Genomic DNA, 20771 nt, shown 5'->3' on the forward strand with positions numbered 1-20771 from the left:
TGCTGACTTGACGTTCTTTCCAGTTAAAAGTTGCTTAAAATTGCCAGACAAAATAGAGGATCTGATGCCAGCACGTGAAGCCAGTTCTCTAAATTGGTTTTGACAGAGGTTCTGTGTGTGCAGCAGCAGCTGGCAGAGCTTTTCACAGAGCATGAGTGGGCCTGGTGAAGGAGCTGACTTGTGGAAACCCAGCGAGCTCCCACTGGGGGCTTGGCTGAGCCTCTGTCAGAGAGCTACCTGAGACATACACCGTACTTGCTTATGATGGACACTAACAAAGAGTTCTTACCCATAATGGTTGCTGAATAGTTTCACATGGAATGTCCACTTTTTCCTGCACGTATGCACAGCATTTCTGTTAAAAAGCTGGTAAATTTTGACCAGCTGGTGCTGGCATCTGAGGTTCAGAAAAAGAAATTTGAGAGTAGACTGGCAATACTTGAAGCTAAAGATTCCTAGAACCTGTCAAATCCCCACATTTACTGCATTCAAAACAAAGCACTGCTCTCACAAACTTTTCACTAAATATTTCCTTTTAAAATAAAGCAAAGGAAAGCAGCCAGAAAGAAAGAAAGCATCAGAGACATTTTCATTTTGCTTTTTGCCAGGAGACAAAAAAACCCAAAAAAATAAAAGCACTGTCAGATCGCTGAACATGTGGGTTTAGCCTGAAACATACTTTTTAAAAAAAGAAATTCAAAATCACATTAGGTATAAAGTTGAATTGACTACACAGCCTTGTTAAATGTTCAAAATAAAGAAAACAAATGAACTAAAAGTCTTGAAGTTTTTTTTGTGGTGGTGGCAGTTTTTATGTCTTGGGTTTTTTTGTTAGATGCATTGTAGGGCCAGACACAACAGGAGTAAAGGGTGAAATCATGCATGTTCAGCCAGGTGCATTACCAGCCATGTAGTGAGTGTCATAGGGAAGATGAAGGATCTTCAGCCCTGCCTCGCTTTCCCAAATAGTCTTCCCTTTGGGTACCAGCACAGTGCGGTAGAAGGGGGAGGGATGATTGTAAATGACTGGTAAGGCAGAGGGGTCAGAAGAAGTTGGATAGTGTGCCAAGACTCCTCCTTACTTCCTGCTGGAAGTAACTGCTCCATCTCTTGCTGGTGAATGTGGAAGGGCATCTTCTTGTTCCAGTATGCACTGGATGGGGCTCGCTCCTGCCTCCCCCTCTGTCTGTATAACTGAAGCCCCATCTTAGCCCTGTGTCAGCAAGCAATCTTATATATTGCCAGATTTGTCTTTTCCCAGTTCCTCCCTGTGGTACTGCAACTCTTGCTAAGAAAAAATGTCCCTGATCATTGCAGGGTGATTGGACTAGATGACATTCAGAAGTCCATTCCAACCAATTTACGCTTAGATGATTCTATGAAAAACAAATGATGTGTTCAGACTCTGTATTCCTCAATGAGCTGTGTGGGAGAGACTGTCCGTGTGCACCTCATGTGAGATATATGTATATTTTATGCATTTGTTTGTCAGTGCATGCCATTTTTACTTCCTGTGTAAAATGGGCACTAGGTGTAGATCCTATCTTCACTTTTTTCCCACGACTGGGAGTAATGCAATTTTAAGTATTGTGTGATTGTGTTCAGTTTGCAAAAAAGTAATTTATGTAATTGTGACCTTATTAATGCAGTGTGATTTCAGCTGCAACTCACCTCTTAATAATGAACGGTAAATAAAATGCTAATCTCTTTTACAGTTTTTGTGTTGCGAAAGTTCAGGTACTCAGATAACTTAATTAGCACTAATTTCTCCAGTACACTGATTAGTTTCTCAAATTTGTCAATTTTTAGACATCTTAGCTAAAAGTAGTCAAATTATAATGACACTGGTATTGCCACTATGGCTTGAGGTCTGTCTCTTCAGTATTAACTGGTATCATCTTTACATTCATACTCTATGAATCCATATTTGACTTTCAGTAGAGAAGGGAAGGAATAGTATATTATAACAATTATGGCTTTTCTCCCTTGTGGTTGACAGAGGAGAAAGGAACATTACAGAAAACATGAGAGGGAATGTCTTTATGTGTGCTCCCCTCTAGATTTATGTGTGTATGCAAAGAAACATTTGACTGAGGAATACAGTGTCTAGCATTGTACCTCGTAAATCCATCAGGATCACTCAGTCAATACTGGGGCAGCAGCTGATTCTGTCTAATTTTAAGTATGTAAATGATGAGTTACTCTTTTATTATCCTTTAGTGATTACTGTCTCTGTCCTCATGATTATTCTGGTAACTTCTAAACTGAAAAAGGAATACCTCAGACAGCTCCTCATAAAGAAATCCTCTGCTGCAATATGATTCAGGCTTGCATTCATCATGCCAGTTCTGGGGATGTCAAGTGGAACTCTTAGCAATTCTCTGGAGTTCTCTGGTTTCTAGTGCTCTAAAGGATCTGGTTTTAAGACCTTAACCATATTCTGCCACCTTCTCCCACGTCCTGTTTGTCTCGGAGAGGTGGTTCCTGTGCCCATGTGCATAGCAGCTAGTCTGTCTGTGGAAAGGTAATCAAACAGTGTGCAGTCTTGCTTGATTCTAGTGCAAATACCTGTTTCCACAGAGCATTACAAAGATAATAGGCAGTATCTATGCTGTAACATTTTAGTTTTTTCTTTTGGCTCTTCATGCCAGAACAATTTCAGAATAATCCTTTTCCGTTTGCCTCTGTTTTGCAAAGAATTCCTGATGGACCGAGTGACATTGTCAACCAGTGAGAAAGTTTATATGTCACATATAGTTAGGATTTCTCTCAAATAAGTGCAAAGTTTTAAAGATTCATTTCGTTTCACAATCCTTGGTAGTATGCAAGGTCTTAAGCTGATGCTGTTCTCTCAGTACCTGAGACCTAGCTCTGAATTCAGGTGTCAAAATGGTACAATTTTGTTAAGGCCCTACAACCTTCTATTTAAAATCTATGCAGGACTTCTTATTGTTCTGATAGATATTGAAAAGCAGCTCATGCTTTTTTTGCTTTGACAGTTTTGGACTTATCTGGACATAAAACTTTAATGCTACAATCCTAAATGTGTTGTTCTTAGATATAATATTGGTTTATATTTCAGTGAAAATCTTTCTAATTCTATGTTGTTTTGAAGAATTGGTATCATATGGTATTGATGAAATTTGTAGCTTTTTGAAGGTCTGTTTACTTTTCCTGTATTGTTTACATCTGTTGCATTGCAAACTGAATGCTGGTGGTGCTGCTACTCTCCGCATATTATTCTTCACAAATCTCCATAAAATCTGTAAAATTTTCTTTGTGATTATAGATATTTTTCTTTAACTTAGAGCTCCATTGTGTAATAAAAACATTCTTAATAAAAAATGTATGCTATCTAGCTTGAAAAAGAAACCCATTTGAAATCATGACAGCTTATTTGAAGATGTGAGCGAAATGTAATACTTTGCAAAATGTAAGACACATACACTGCAAAAAGCTTTCATTGGAATCTGTTAAATTCTACTTGAAATATTGCTGTTTTCGTAATTATGTATGGAATTGAAGAACTATTTTTATCTCTTGAGGTCAGCCCAAGTTTTTCAACTATAGCACTGTGAGATGCAGTTCATTACATTTCAGTATGGACCACATTTACAGTAGGTTGAATAATAGTTTTGGCAAAGTAGGTTTAAAAAAAATTTTTGGTTTTTTTTTTTTTTTTTTTTTTTTTTTTTTTTTTTCCCAAGATCTGCAATCTTCAATTGCTACTGTATAGAAATTTTGCTTTCATCATACCTGTTAGCAATTTACCTGACAATTGTAGAGTGAATATTCGTTTTTCATTTTGTTCTCTTCACTCAAAATTGAGAAGTTAGTTTGGGCATAAGAAAGTGCCTGAACCAAACAGATCACAAACAGAACATCTGGCTTTCTCTTTCAGTCAATAAGTAAAAACCAAATGTACAAAGTCAGCACTGCAGAGAAAAACATCCAGAATAAAAATAGGAACACACCTGCACAGATGCTTTCAAAAAGATTTAAATTTTCATTTTATTTTGGGGCCCATGAATAATTTCAGAAATATGGCTGTTATTGGTGAGTAGAAGCAGTTGGAGTTGATTAATCGGCAAATTTTCTTTCTAAGTCAAACATGTTATGGTAATTCTTTTTCTGATATTTTCAACACAATTAGGTGCTTTTTCTTCACTAAGAACTATTTAAAATGCTGAGATATACACATTTTAATTGAATTCTGATTCCTGTCTAAATGGAGCTTACCATAGTCAAAACAACTTTATTATGAATATGTTCTCTGACATCTTAAAAAATCATAAAATTCAGGCTGCACAATGTATGTATGATGAGACAAAATAGATTTAAATATTATTAAACATAGCTAATCTTCCTGGGGAGCAGAACTACTTGATCTTGTGCTAGTTATATTTAATTGTAGACAGTGTGTTCTTGATGGTGGTGTCTTTAAATATTCTTTTAAAACAAGCAATCTCGAAAAGTAAAAATGAAAACTCAGAATAAAATAAAGATATACAGCTAGGTTTCCTACCTGTACCTTTAGAACCGAGCTGAAATCTCAGATGTGATTTGATCCATCTGCCTATCTGCACAATAGATCAGAAAATCTGTCATGAAGTCAGTCACTTCATCTCAGGTCCTGGCTGCAGGCCTTTGCAAAGTGTGTGTGTATCTATGTACAGCCATCTGTATCTATGTGTTGGTTTGCTGTGTGCTTAAAGGGATTCATACACATTTACATTTATATTGTGTGCCTTACCTTTTAAATGAGGCTGAAATGCAATTGGTAGAGAAAAAAAAAAGTTCATTTTAAAAAACTTTGGTGGTTTGAAAAATGGGATCTCTTGCTAAAGCTTTGCTTATAATTGAGGGGGAGAGAAAGACACCTGCAGAGAACTGCTCATTCCATTTGTTTTAGATGTCTGCCTTCAGGTGGGATGAATTACCTTCTGCATGTGTCTTGTTTTTGCACTCAGAGCAAGTCTAGGGCAAGTAGGTCACTAGCACAGCAAGCTCACAAAATTACCTAAAAATATTTCTGTTTTTATTGCTGTCTGAGAAACATGGTTTGAATCTTCTAGATCTCTTCAAAATGCTGCATTTATAGGATAAGATTAAAGATTTCTTTAGAGTGATGAGCAATGACATTATAGTAGTTATTTCTGACTAGCAAGTCGTAACAGTCCATTACTCTGCAAAATTATGCTTCAAGAATAAACATTCACTACCACTGCTTCTGGGATAAAATGTGGAGGGTTGACACTACTGTTGGAGTATGAGAAGATTTAGGATTAGATTTGGCTTCCTTTTTTTTTTTTTTTTTTTCCCCCAGGATCTCAGGCAGTTATTAAATAGACTAAGACCAGCATATACTTCACAAGATCTTATGTTAGCAATTTTTTATGTGTACAGAGGTCAACTGAGATTAATACATCTCATTCCTGTCAGCTGGTTTAGACCTTATAATGGTATTAGTGTCTGACTCATGGAGAATGAATTTATCAGAGGTTTCTGGCAAGGTCGAAAATCACTGCTTGTAAGAAAGCAGCTCTTGGCCACACCTGGTTGAAGGTACATAGTCACAAAAATAGAGCCAGGGGTTGCTGCAGAGTTGCAAGTGCTGGAGGGAAAAGGGATTGATTGAATACTGCAAAGAACATAATAAATCTTGTTTGGGTAACATTCGTAGGAATATACTTTGGGTGTGGGTTGGTTGCATGAGCATGTAAGTGCAAACATGAATTTACATATTTTGAGCCCAGTAGCTTTCTACCTTCTGAATCTTTTCAATTGTCTTTGTCTCATTGCTCAGCCAGCTCTTTTCCTTTTCTCTTTCCCCCTCCTAACTCATCCTGACCAAACCCACTCAGGCATAGTGCTGACTGACAGATCTGCACCTGCAGACCTCCTCTCTGGAGCAGCTGTAGTGCATGTAATCATTGACTCCTACATGTGTTCCTGCACCTCAGACTGTGTAGTGGGAGATATTTGGTACTTATCTGCTGCTCACATGTTGTAAGATACTGTTTTCCCTTGTTGATCAGAAGGTATGAAGCAAATAAAAATAAATAATCCCAAATGTATTTTATGTTTTAGCAATTTCTTCCTTAAATTACCTAAATGCAGATGCAAAATGTCTAAATCTTGCTGTGTTAAGGCTCAAACATAATTTATTTAGTTCAAATCAAGTGTAATTCTTTGTACATTTGAAGTGTTGCAAACTTAAGGCTTTTTACCTCATTGGTAGGCTGCCTTACAGAGTTCCAGGAGTGTTTGGACAATATTTTGAGGCACATGCTCTGGCTCTTGAGGATGGTCCTGTGCTGGGAGTTGTACTCCTTGATCTTGGTCTTCCAACTCAGCTGATTCTGTGATTCCATTATTCTGTGATTCCGTGAATGTGAGCTGCATTCTAAACTTCTCCCAGTGTTGAGGCATACTGTAATGTTCTCCCTCTGGATTGACTGCTGAACAGTGAGGATGAGGCTCTTCCCAGCTCCCTGGGAGACATTAATACAGTCTCTCTTCTCTCTCTTTTCCTGCTAGCCTTCAGAAGGCTTACAGAATTGAAATACGTTTGAGGCTTTATCCTCAATTTAGCCAACAGGTTCAAGTTATTAGAGAAACTCACAAGTGGGAATATAGGCATAGAGCAAATCCACACTGGTGATGTTATTGAGTGCTTATGGATTAAAAATAGATTTTGTGTATACCTAGAAGTCCATTTATGGAAACATTACAGCATGAAATCAGGCTTCAGTGCTGCCTAAGCTCTCATTTCACAGGAGTGTGGAATAAACTAGCAGTGACTTCAATGGGAATAGAGTATTGGGAGCTTTCAGAAATCCCCATCCAGTCATATTTTTATTTCTCAGAGAGTTATGAGTATTTCAGATACTAGAATTTAAACACATAAAGGAACAAAGTCAGAGTCATAGAAGTAGGGAATTTCTCTTGTTCAAGCAGAGAAAATGAATGTCTCTTTAAAATGGTAAGTCAAAAGAAATGAAAGCAAGAGCCTGGAGAGATTCTGTTCCATTAAGAATGAACATAAGGTTGTATATCTAAACTTGCCAGTGAAGGTAATTAATGTATAATTCCTATCTAAAAGTAGAACAGATGCATAATATAAATGGCTGTTTGCATGGGAGAAGTAGTAGAGAGGTAAATCACATTTTGGATATTAGACTGAGATTTATATTGTGTTAGGAACACTATGAGTCTCTAAGGTTTGTTTAGCACTGTGCAATAGTTCTGAAACCAAAATAATTGCATCTAGAAACTGAGTATTCTCTGACCATCCAAATACTGTTTCTGGTTCACACATACAGAATTTACAACACAACTAAAATTTTATAACTCAGCATGCTCCATTTCTTTCTTTTCAAGAAAAGACATGGGCAGTTCTTACCCACCCCTTTACATTATTTTCTTTCAGCTACTCATATTAAAAACAACTTATTTGCAACTTGGATGTTTGTCTCCACAAATAATTTGTAGTATTTGTAGTTTAAATAGTATAAATGGTGTGTGTATATATATATATATATATATAAATACATAAATACATATATATAAATGGTTTAAATGGTATATTTGTCTAGTTGTCTTCTCAAACTTAAGCATGAAAAGCTGATATACAGAAACATTCAGTAGGGACTTTGAATGCTGCTTTTTGTGTCTTACTGCATTTATCTGGTTAAACGAACTGCACCAAAAAGAAAAAAAAAATTTTGTGTGTGTATATATATATATATATAATAATAATAATAATAGTAAAAGACCTAGTAAGTAGAAATGCAGAAGTGAGAGGATGTATAAATGGCACAATACTGAAAAGCTAACATGGGGTTCTTTCTTTGACTCTCTTTGGGAATATGGTGGAACCCTATTTAAATGAAAAACAGTAATTCTATAGAGGTCTCATAAGGATTTATTTACTTAATAAATTCACTCACAGAAGTTCATGTGGTAGAAGGCTTGATTCAGAATATTTCTAGAGAGTATTTGATTGCATCTAGTGTGAGAGAAATGGTTTAATATGTTTTGAGCAATGCTAAGACACTTCTGGACTTGACCGTATGCCCTGTGTGTGTATATCTATATATAAAATACATAAATACATATATATAAATGGTTTAAATGGTATATTTGTCTAGTTGTCTTCTCAAACTTAAGCATGAAAAGCTGATATACAGAAACATTCAGTAGGGACTTTGAATGCTGCTTTTTGTGTCTTACTGCATTTATCTGGTTAAACGAACTGCACCAAAAAGAAAAAAAAAATTTTGTGTGTGTATATATATATATATATAATAATAATAATAATAGTAAAAGACCTAGTAAGTAGAAATGCAGAAGTGAGAGGATGTATAAATGGCACAATACTGAAAAGCTAACATGGGGTTCTTTCTTTGACTCTCTTTGGGAATATGGTGGAACCCTATTTAAATGAAAAACAGTAATTCTATAGAGGTCTCATAAGGATTTATTTACTTAATAAATTCACTCACAGAAGTTCATGTGGTAGAAGGCTTGATTCAGAATATTTCTAGAGAGTATTTGATTGCATCTAGTGTGAGAGAAATGGTTTAATATGTTTTGAGCAATGCTAAGACACTTCTGGACTTGACCGTATGCCCTGGAAGATAAAGACATTGCTATCTTTTTTTCCAAAGTTCAGTACTGGACCCTGAATGAAATTGTATAGAAACTGTCATTAAATTAAACAAATGTTTATAGGGCTAGGAGTCCAAATAGAATTTAAAAAAAAATAAAGCCATGAACTACAAGATGTTTTTCTTTGTTATCTAATATTACAGAATTGCTTATTCCTGTTGTTGTTTTAAGTTGCCCTTTGAGGAACTTGGCACAAGGACTATCAGTAGAGAGTTATCAGACTGAGTGACTGATTTGACCTGTTTCATCAGAGTTCCTTCTTGGCTTCTATTATTATTGTGCTTAGATTAAACAGAAAAGCAAAGGCAGATGTATGTAATATATTGGAGATAATGGTTTCGACAAGCTGTGGCTGGTTTTCCTCTCATCAGGTTACTATCCATTGACATACTGAAAAATTCACTTGGGAGTGATCAGAACCAAAGGATTTTAGCATCAGTCCTCTCTTGGACTGAATAGCTGTCCACTGGGGGAAAGGCTAGTTCAGAATGAAGGAACTGAAGAGAATAATAGCATTTCATATCTAAATTTTAGTCTGCAAATTGAAGGCTTTCAACATGAATTAAAAGTAAAGCTAAGGTACTCCTTTCTCTTCCTGCAGCTCTTCATCTTTTCAGTGACATCTTCATGAGGTTCACAATTATTAGGTGGCTTTTTCCTCCTCCTTTCTGGCTTGATCTTAAAAATGCTGAGAGTTCTGGCTCAGATATAACAACAAATTTAAATGTGTTGAATCCTGGGTGCAGATTACTTGGTGTCCTTCACATTTTGCAAACCTGTGGTCTCTCTACCCTAAGCAGTAGTCCACTTTCAGAGACTTGTTTTGCCTTACGTCTGGAGTTTCCTCATCTTGATTGTCCTCTCCCATTCTTTGACGGAACTATTTCTGTCCTTCATTTTCCTGTGCCACTCATTCCACTTTGTATCCTTCAGCAGGGATAAGTATCACCTCACACTACCTACAGGTTGTCTTTCTCTTCTCTTGCCTTTTTTATTATGCTGTATTAAACTAATTTTTCTAGGGTATGAGGTTTTGCCCATTAACAAAGCTGCATCTGTCTTCCTGCTAGGCAGTATTCTTGAGGTTTTCTCCTGCTCTTCACACTTTCTATAAAATCCTTTGCTAAAATTTACATACTTCATTTGTGCCAGTACTTCACCTTTGTCCCTTTTTTTGCTGACACAGCATCTGAAAGGGTTGCCTCAGTCCAAGTATCTGTGTACAGGTCAAGTGAGCTCCATCTTAAAAATAGTATATTCTTTACTACTGCTGGTACTACTTGGGGGCTGTAACAAAGCTGTTCAGCAGCCTTCGTACCATTCTGGCCATGACTTGTATGTGCCAAGTTTTCATCTGTTTGCTCCCAGATGAACTCTTCCCTCCATGTTGGGTGTTTCTCTTTCTTTGAAATTAACACCATGGTGTATTTATAGAAAATGAGCATGTTGTATACTGATAAACTGACCCTTGCTAATGGGAAGATGTTCTGAGTAGTTTTGTTTCCTAGTCCCTTCTGGAATGCAGAACTAGCACCCTGGTCTCCAGTTTTAGCACATGAAAGCTATTCTGCTGTTCAAGTACTGGTCAGCATATTAAAAGTGGCTGAAGACTTATAGAGATGACAGATGAATTAGGTTTTGGGTGCTAAACTATTAAAATTCTTTCCTGAATGACAATAAGTAGTTTTATGAGCAGTGAACCAGTAAAGATTGGTTTCTTTAGGGTTTTCAGCCTTTATGGTGGGAGCCAGTGTGGATTTCCTGATACCTGGTAAGGGTCCTCTGATTGTGCAGCCTTTTCCTGAACCATTGTCATTAGCAGAACCCCTGTTGCTAGCTGGCATCCTGTTTTCTCTTAACTTGCAGAAATACTGTACTTTGCAGCCTCTTTTCCTACCTCACATTGGTTCCAATGGTACTGAAGGTTAAAAATCCAGTAGTGAGTATTGATAAGGAGGCATGGAGACTTAGTATGCTTCCATGGGTAACCAGCTCTAAAATTCTGCATGTAAATGTCTGCCTTGTACAGGATCCCTTTGGCTATTGAATGCTATTGTGCATGCTTCAATCGAAGTGTAATTACTAAATAATAGCTCACCAAGTGAATGTGTCACATACTTAAAAGTAGTAAGGTAGTTTGACAATAAATATATACAACTAAAGAGTTTTTGTGGAAACAGTCTGAAGGCTCGTCTCCTATCTCTGTCTGTTTATCACAGTTCTTGGTGGAAGGTGGAGATAATGTTTATACTCTTGAAATACCAGGCATACACACCCCATTGAGGTGGTGTTAGAGCCCTAAAGCTTTACACCTCGGGGATTTTCTTTTGGCTTAAGTGGAAGAAACTGAGCAAGAGCCTTTGATGCTCATTATTTACTGGATGTTAAATACTTAGAATAATTCTCCATCAGAGTGAGTCTCAACTTCCAATCCATTTTTTGAACCTCGTGTTTTCAAGAGGCCTATTTTTTGGCCCTGAATTGAGATAATACTCAAGCACATACTTCCATCCCATTGACTTCAGTAGCATTAAGCTTCTTTGTGTCCATGTGCGTACATCCTAAACAAAGGGCTAATTGCAGAAGTTATATGAACTAGTAGCCTAAAAGTGAAAATCTCCTTCTGAGATGCACTGTCAAATCCTCATACTTGGGATATCACAGTGCTGCTGTGTGCCAGCAGCTAGAACTAGAGGGACTCTTGGCAAAAGTTTCATGTTACTGCAGGGTGAAATATGCTCAATGCTTGCATTTTTTTCAGAATTACCGAATATATTTGATATTATTAGGTGGTGGGTTGGTTTGTTTTTTTTTTTTCTGTGGAGGGGTGATAATGCGTTTTAAGAATGAATGAGGTTAACATAAACAGTATAATAAAAGAAACTTGAATACTGTTTTAGGGTAGAAAGACTGACAAATTTTTCTCTTACACTGAAATCTCTTTCCACACCATCTGTGTATTATTGTAATTTCCATTGTGGTTGCTGATCACCATGTGGATGTTGAATTGAAACACTGATCTCACCATCTCTCTGATTTCTAAACAAAGGCTAAGTTTTTTTGAGTCTTGGAGACCTTTTTCTTATTTCACACCACTGTAGCTTGAACGATTTCAGCAGAAGTAGGGTACTACAAAGGAGAGGCCTGATGCATTACAGCTGTAATGATGACAGTGGCCTTTCAAATAATGCCATTGTGGTGGGCTCACATGATTGGTATAAATGCAGGGGGTTTTATCCCAGGGTAGTTATTCTACAAGAAGAGTTCTTGCAGAACTGGTAAGCAAGTTATAGACCAGAAAAAACCACTAGATTGATTCTGGCATTCTTCATTAAACAGAGTGCAGTATTTCAGCAAATGGTTACTTCATTGCAATGACATATTTCTGAAGAGGGTTAGAGGAATTTTTTTGTTTCATTACTTAAAAATTCTTTTTAAAAACATTTAAACTTGCTAGAATCCGTTGTTATGTTATTCCACTGGTTTGGAGTTAATTTAATCTCATTCTCAGTCTGAATTTGTCTAGGCTTGTCTGAACTGCAGCAGCTTGCTGTGCCTCAAATATAAATATTTGTGATAATGGTAATGAGAATAGAAGATGTGTACTGGCTAAGAAAATTTTCAGTCTGTGAATTTGCTCTAGTGTGAGAGACTATTCTCAGCATTTTAAAGCAATAAAAAAAGTTGTTCTTAATGTCCATTTTATACAGTTTTGTCACTTAAGAGACTGACTGGAATTCAGATTTTTCACGATAGCTTTACATTTTATTACTAAACTTTAAAATAAGATGTGACATGAAGTCAAATAGCCCTTCTATACTTATGTGAGGTATGTGTCAGAATGATTTCCAGACTCAGAGCAACTTATGATCTACCAGTGAAAATCATGGTTGTAACACAGCTGGTTTGCCAAAAATACATACCTTGCTTTATATCCTGGATCCTCCATGAAGGTTGTTGTTTTGAGAAGAATTTTTTCCCCCACGAAGTTGTGTCTGTTCTTTTCCATATGGGAGAACTCTGCAATTAACTATTTTTCAGCTGATAAAAGAGGACCTCTATCTCCTGTCTCCTACCTGTTAGGGCATGTTGTGTTCCCTCTGACGTCTGCTGCCCTCTGCCCTCCTTACTGCTGAAGAAAGTCTCACATAAAACTTTAAAAGGCAGACATGGTTTTATGTGTAAAATTGTCTTCCTTTTTTTTTTTCCTATCATAAAGAGAGAGGTTTAAGTTTTGTTTGGGAAATACTTGAATCCAACCACTGTCTCCAGTGGTGGTAACCTTTCAGATTTGGTGTAGCTTTATGATACTTCATTAGCTCCATTCATTAGTCTGAGCTGTTACCTCTTGCTTAACAGAAGCATGGGATTGTGGTTTAGAGTGTCATTATGAAAAAAGGAAGTAGTGAAGTTCACTGGAAATTATATTAATCTATTAATTGTTGTAATGAAGCTTTCAAAAACCAAGGTAATACTCCAGAGAGTGTGAGAGTCTTGCAGAGTCAGGAAAGAGTGAATATCAAGTAGTTTTCCAGAGGAAAAAAAAGAGTAGTTTGTGGAAGTGGCAGGCTTCCTGGTTGGAGAATATTTCTAGCATTATCTAGCATGCCAATAAGACAGTGAAACTTTGGCAGAGATCTCTCTGCATACAGTGTTAAATATTGTGCTAAAAATGCTAACATGTGTTGTCAGTTAGTGATTACAGGAGAAATGCTGATGAAATAGTTTGCCAGAGAGGATGAAAATAGAAAGTGATATCATCTTGTTTACAGGGAGATGCAGTGGAACACAGACTTGCAGTGGGTTCAGAGTCACACACTTGCACAGGTGTTCCCTGAGGTCACCTTACAGATAGATTTTTTTCCTCACTGAAGAACATCCCGCTGAAATGGGGCAGAGTTGGTGACACCTTTCAATTCATCTCACTCAATGATTTAAACAATGTGCATGTGAAGTTGTTCATCTGGGTTCTGTCTGCAGGCAGTGAACAGTGGCAGGCTCATCCTGAGAGGTCTTTACCACACCTCAGACTGATGTTAAGGCAAGATGATACTAATCCCCTCATCTTTCCTTTTTTTCTTTTTCCCTAACATTCTGACTGTCCTGTGGGACTGGTTTTGCGCAACAGAAGTCTGTGTCCCACTGTTAGCATTTCAAAGCATGCTAGCTGTTTCTGACTTTCCATTCAATTAAAAACTTTGGTTAGGGTATTTCTTTGATCTGTGACCTGTCTTCTTCCTTCTTTTCCTCATTTTATTTGCCCTAGTCCCCAGGGAAAATATATTAGTTCACATTATTTTTTCAACTTCCTTTCTTTCTCTTTGTAAATGAATAGGCTAGGCCTTGTGTTGCTCTGAAGAGCACATGAAAGCTGTTGCACAACTAGGACCAAAAATTGCTGGAAAAACTTAAAGCTGTGTTAAGCTGCCAATTGCTGTGTTTGTGTCTTGTTGCTAGAGAGAAGTTAATACATTTAATATATGGTAAAAAAATTTGTGAAAAGACGCAGAGTAGAGAATAAATGAAAAATCACTGTGAATGTAGAATGTTTACTGAGAGTCCGTCCCTCATAATTTTAGCAACTTAGGTTAAATTGGACTTTCCATGTAATTTAGCAGAAGCAACTCTGGTGACATAACTCTTGCACAGCACAGGCTGGAGAAAATTGTGCAGCAAAAGTGGGTTAATATGAGCGGTAGCAGAAGTTGCAGAGTGGAATGAAGGGATTTCAGTAGGTGTGATCATGAGTGACCTCGCTCCTTCACATCCTCAGGAGAGCCACACTATAACCAGAATGGATGCTAGATAGTTGCATAAAAGTAATTATTAATGGGGTTTTTTTTCGCCCCCCAAGGAGAGTGAACTGACCTTTCATTCAGGGGTCTGTTATTTGCTGGACTACTACTATTCTGTAGTACATATGTATTTCTTTCTAAGTATACCAATGATAATAGCAAGTAGCAACGTTCAGCAAAAGGTCCTGAAGGTCAGGAAGCTATGAGCTGGGGAGGGAAGAATGGCCTGTGCTGTAGCTGGGCTTGGTGAGAGGAAAGCAGGAGTAGGAGCAGAGCAGGAGGGGAGCGGAGCTCCTTTCCAAGCACTTGCACAGGAGATGGGTGTTAGACCTGACTGTCAGCATCTTGAGGTGCCAGCTGCAGTCAGTGTCCGGCTGGGGAGAGCTCTGCTGGACAGAGGATGTGCTTCTGCACCCCATTTGCTACCATGTGATGCTTGTCTGCTAGGAAATTCCCTGAATTTAAAATATTCAAAGTTCGCTAAATGGCTGCGGTGGCGACACTTCCCTGTGAGTAATAGCTGTGCCTTTTGACATCATTCAGTAACACTGCAGTCATTCAATTCTCTCCTTCTCTTTTGCATAAAGGAGAGGAGATTGCAGTGCCTTGGGGATGAATGTGGACATTTCTCTTTCTTACCCTTATTGATTTCCTGTTATAACTTGTAGCATAATAGTGGTAATAGCTTGAATGCACTGTTTTTCTCAGCAATAAATGATGTGATAAAGTACTGGTCCTTTTGTCTCTTAATTTGCTCTGGCAGCCACATTAAGGCTTTTTACATAGCACCGTGAGACTTTTATTACTTTATTCAATTAGAACAGCAGACAACCTGAATGAAGTATGGAGGTACAAAGGTAGTTCACATTTGGTACCCAGAAAATCTCATGTCCAGAACTGGATATTTATTATTACACACAAAATGTCAGCTTTAGTCCGTGCTTGGACATTCCAGCTCTTTTGACTATGGAGGAAACCCAAACATTGAATTAGGTGGGGTAGGAAGCTTCAGATGGCTTATCCCACCTAGTAAGTTCTTTGACTGTAGGAACTGCATTTGTGTATACCCAGTGTAACATTGGACTACCTTGATTATGTTTTGCCATCAGCATATGTATAGAGCTCTGGATAGATGGGGAAGCTTTCCAAAGGAACTGGGCAAATGCCTTGCACTGTTATTTCACCTTAAGCTTTATGGTGCTGCACCTGTGCTGTTATAGGTATCCAGACTTAGGTGTAGTTTGAAAGATAACGCAGGGGTTTCCATGAATTACTATCGCATCAGACTGTGGCATAGTCATGTCTGTGTTCTGCAGTCTCTGAGACAAGATTGATCTGGAAGATACTGCTTATGTAGTGTCTCATCTCCACAAATTTCTGGCGAGATCCATGTAAACTTAGTACTGTGACTTTGAAGCTAGTACTGTGTAACAATTGAGAAGTGGCTATGTCACCTACATCTCACCCTCAAAGCTGTACAACTTTAATACAATATTTTATTATACTGATGATTTTTGTTTTTTTTTTCATGTCAGGTTGCTGTACTAGAAGCTGTAACTAGAAGCTACTAGTTCAGGTTGCTGTACTAGAAGCTACTTCTTTGTACAAGTTCCTAAAGAAAATGAACTTTTAATAAATATTTTTCTTTGGGGTTTGTAAAATGAGATTAACTGCTGATATGTAGAATATGATATGTAGGATCTTTGCAGGCACATTATCAGGGCTCATTGAGTGACCTTTAAACTAGATTTGAAGGGGAAAAGATTAAAGCCTGGGGACATCACACTGATGTTTGAGAGATGGTGTGCTAGCAAGGTAATTCTGTCTGCCATCTCAGTGGAAGTTGTGGAGGGACATCCAATCAGCAGCAAAGATGGAAGGGTTGATGATGGTCACATTGGAGTTAGGACTTCTCCCCCCAGAAATGCAGTGGGATCAGTAGCCTGTGAAGTGCATCAACAGCAATGCACACACCATGGGCAACAAGCAGGAGGAAATGGAAACTGTGGCCTAGCAGGAAAACTCTGACATTGCCTTCACAGAAATGCGGCATGACTCACACAACTGGTGTGGTGCAGTGGACAGCTACAAGTTCTTGAGAAGGGATAGGCCAGGAGTGAGAGATGGTGGGGTAGCCCTGTATGTTGGGAGTGTCTCCATTGTCTGGAGCATAACGATAGTGACCCTAGGGTTGAGCATTTGTGGCTAAGAACCAGGGGGAAGGCCAGGAGGGCAGCTATCCTGGTGGAAGTCTTTTACAGGTCACCCAGCCAGGATGAGGGAGCACGTAAAATATTCTGGGAGAATATTTTCTGGGAGAAAAATATTCTGGGAGAATAAGCTGGGAGAAATTTCACAATCACTAGTCCTTGTTCTTGTGGGGGATTTCAACTTAACAGATAAGTAAGTTGGAAGTACAACACAGCAGAGAGGAAACTGTCCAGGGTGTTCCTGGAATCTGTGGAAAAGACTTTCCTGAAATAGCTGGTGAGGGAGCAAACTAGGGAAGGTGTCCCCCTGGACCACGTGTTTGTGAGCAGAGAGGGACTGGTGGGTGGTGTAGTGGTTGGAGGCTGTCCAAGGCACAGCAGTCATGTTTTTGGTTCCAGGAGAATTTGGACTTCAGAGGGCAGACTTTGATCCATTTTAGAAGCCCAGCCGAAAGAGTTGTTGGGAGTGACTCATAAAGACCATAGGAATCTAAAAAGGGTGGATGTGCTTTGAGAAGGAAATCTTAAAGATGCAGGAGCAGGCTGCCCCAGATATCAAAAAACAGACCAGTGGGGAATGGTGATTATTGGATGGCTGAATGGAGAGATCTGGATGGAACTTGGGAAGAAAAGGAGAGTTTGTTGTAACCCTTAGGAGAAGAGGAAAACAGCTCAAGAGGACTACAAGTAAGTACCACGAGGTTATGCAGGGAGAAAGTGAAAAGAGCCAAAGCCCAGCTAGAACTTAGGCTAGTGCCATAAAAGACAACAAAAAAATATGTTTTCAAATACCTTAGCAGCAGAAGAAAGGGTCAAGGAGAATCTCTGTCATCTACCAGATATCGGGGGGAAATACAAGCTCTCCAGGGAAATGGTGGAGTCACCACCCCAGGAGGTATTAGAAAGACATGGTGCTTAGGGACATGATTTATAGTGGTGAACTTGGGAGTGCGGGGTTGATGGTTGAACTTGATGATCTTAAAGCTATTTTAAAATCTAAATGATTCTATAATTCTGTTTCATGGTTAAGACATATCAACATTAGCTAACTATTTGTTGACAAACTATTTGCACTTTGGTGATGGCAGAACGACAGCTGAGGTCACATGTCTTCCCAGGGGCCATAAAGGCATTCAGTGCCTAATATAAGGTAGTTTCTGGCTTTCTTGGTGTAGCCTCTTGCATGCAGAGAGGCTCTTTACAGTTGTGCAAAGACTGCAATAACACAAGGTCGAGCCAAGGAATATAAAATCAGAGGAAAGCTGGAGACATTTCCTCTGCTACACTCTCCCAACTTGCAGTAATCAATATCACTATGGAGGCTTGCTGAGCCATAGTTTGCATCCAAACCATCATATTTTACAGCTTATGATGGATCCATACTCTACAAATGTCTAATATTTTTTAAATTCATGTAAACCTTTTCCATTTCTGTTACAGTGAGGTGTACAAGGTAATTATGTGCTGCATGGAAGCTATTTGATTTTGCTGCCTGTAAATGTTCTGCTTATATTGCACAATATCCATTTTTCTCACTGTGATGTGATTTTCATCCTGTCCCTGTGCAGAGGGTAAGAGGTTTTGGAGAGTGTGGCTCAGAGTACCTGGCTGAGCATGGGCACATGGTGACCATCCTTTTGCCTCTTCTCCTGTGTGTGACTGGAGTGATTGGCTTCTTTACATGACATTCCTTGGCTATAGGAAAGCAAAGGAATATCCTTTTCATTTTAAGTCCAACCCAACCATTTCTTGGTCTGCTTTCTTTTGGCAGAAAAAGGTGTCAGTGGCACTTTTGCTCACTTCCTGGAAAGAGACCAAAGTGAAGTTATATTCAGTGAAGTGTCTGACCTTCTCCACACCCTCTGTGTTGCTAACATGCTGTCCCATTTTCAGCCTAGGAATAGAAAAGCATTCAATTCTTAAAACCACCAGCCAATTATTTCAGTTAGTTTTAGTTAAGCCTCCTAAACACACTTACTCCTGCTAATTAAAAAAGAGAAACTTAAAAGTCACATGTAAAGTATTTTTTAATACACAACCAATTGTATTTTAAATGGTGGATAGCAGTAGTATATAAGGTGAAAATTAATATCCGTTTAGATCTGAGTGGTTTCTATTGTTTCTTTTCAATGCAAAGTTGAGGGGAAGGGGTGTGTGTTTGGTATTGTGTTTGAATGCTGGACTGGTTTCTTAGCTTCCACAAGAGAAAGGAGCAGGGAGGAGGCGGCATTCTCTCTTAAACCCACTGTGACTGTGGTGCTCCTTGCAGAGCTGGTGCAGGTCTTTGTGCAGTAACAGGTCCCTCCAGCAGGAGAGGGACCCTACAAGTGCAGCAGCATCACCTTTGCAGTACAACATCTTCCCAGGTCTGCCAGCATTGCTCAGAAATGTTCAAAAGCCCTAAATGCAACTTTTCAAGGTCTTTCTGAGTTGTTCACTTTTTAGGTGGAATTCCCTTTTGCCTGAGGATGGCACTTTTCCTGATTCCTTTTGATTGTTCATTGGAGACCTTCCCACATGTCTTCCCACAGCAGCCATCCACAATAGCACATCTATGCAGCTCAGCTCATGCTCTTTAGGAAAGCTTTCCTTTTCTCTTCTCCTTAAAGAAATAGGAGGGGAGGTGGCAGGTGCTTCATCTCTTTCCTGTGCTGGGCAGCTAGCCAGCAGTTTGTGGAGAATGTGTCACCTTTTGCAGAGATCTGACAGTAGAGAGAAAAATGTCATTGAGAAACCTTTCAAGTGCTTTTGGACCACCACTGGACTAACAGATAAGGATCTCAAACTCTATAGGAATAAAATGCTTGCTGAAAGCTCATGAAACCTTTAATAGAAAATAAGAAAAAAAAAAGTTATATTGGGAACATGCTCTCAAAAGCTGCATACCTATAGTATTATTTTATATGTGATAGGTCAAAATGCTAACAGAAAGTTTAACACCTAATAAATCCTGTGGCTCTTTAGAGTAATTCCTCTTGAACTCCTAACATTTCTGTAGGTCCTAGATGTAGAATACCTGTTCTGCAGGACTGCTCTGCTACAGCCTGTCTTGCTTTGTAGTGTTTTTTTTTTTATTTTATTTTTTTATGGTGCACCGATTATCCATGGTGCTGTCTCCTGGTATCTCCCCAAGTAACTTTTTTCCCCACCTCAGAGACTAAATCCTGTCTTAAGTTGATGATTCTCAATGAGATAATTGATGATCTTGTAGGATAGAGCTTGGCCTTGGGGGATACTGATTTTTCAAGTTCAGCTGGGCGGAGCAGCTTGGGTGTTGGCGAGGAATGGCTCCACACCCACCAGAAATACTCTCGCAGGCGCAGGAACATTGTCTGTGTTTGTGCAACTCCTTGTGCTCAAGACACACCACACAGGGCCACCCGGGCAGAAGCCAAGAAAATAAACTAAACAGCTAACTCCTGCTTTGTCCTGGGAAGCCAAGATGCTTTGGCAGCTTCTGTTTCCTCACTGAGGACTCGGAAATAAATTAAGGATCCTTGAGTTCAGACCTCCTGTGTTGTGTGGGTAACATTGCAGCAATCGTGATGCTGCAGATCATGAGAGCAGCGAGGGGTCTGTGGCAGGTATCTGGAAGTGCCTGTGGTGGCAGCATGGGGAGTCAGGTGGAATCAGGGTTGCCCAAGATTCCCAGTTTTGGGGTTGCAACTCTCTCTGCACTGGGAGCTGGAGTTGATTGATGAACCACTTGTTCTCCTTCTGACCCCCAAAATGCAGCTGGGCAGCTCAGTGTGTGGAGAGTGGTGGGGTATGTGGGCACTGTTCCTCTCCTCTCCAGAGTCTCAGGAATAGCAAAGTCGTGTTGTAGCCGTATGCTGTGAAGTAAACCCTCTTGTTTTACTTTTTTGGTATGAAGCATTGAAATAGGTTGTTTATACAGGTATGGTGATGGATAATCGCTGGTTTCTGCTAGTGGAAATAAAGCAGGCCAGCATTGTTTTAGCTTTTGTGACCCACTGCTGACGAATTCTTCTTGGTGTTTCTCTCCTTGCAGTACAGAAAGGGGTTGGGATTTTTCTACTGCCAAACCATGCAATTCAGGCAGACTTTCTTGTCTGTCACAACAGCAGTCTTT

The 20771-nt window shown here is 38.9% G+C and overlaps 1 protein-coding gene across 5 annotated transcripts in view; it reads left to right on the top strand.

The window, feature by feature from the left end:
* Nucleotides 1-20771, top strand: part of PDGFD (platelet derived growth factor D) — a 138422-nt gene that overhangs the window by 12287 nt on the left and 105364 nt on the right. The window contains exon 1 of one of the 5 annotated variants that reach the window (XM_041487346.1): nucleotides 17202-17365. The exons of the other annotated variants lie outside the window; for them this stretch is intronic. Within the exon in view, the coding sequence (XP_041343280.1) occupies nucleotides 17278-17365 (88 nt within the window). The 5' untranslated portion in view covers nucleotides 17202-17277. Of the gene's footprint in view, nucleotides 1-17201; nucleotides 17366-20771 lie in introns of those variants that run through there. 5 annotated transcript variants of the gene reach the window in all.

The sequence above is a fragment of the Pyrgilauda ruficollis genome, unplaced genomic scaffold (assembly GCF_017590135.1).
Source record: "Pyrgilauda ruficollis isolate IOZ18807 unplaced genomic scaffold, ASM1759013v1 scaffold8, whole genome shotgun sequence".
In the NCBI taxonomy this organism is placed as follows: domain Eukaryota; kingdom Metazoa; phylum Chordata; class Aves; order Passeriformes; family Passeridae; genus Pyrgilauda; species Pyrgilauda ruficollis.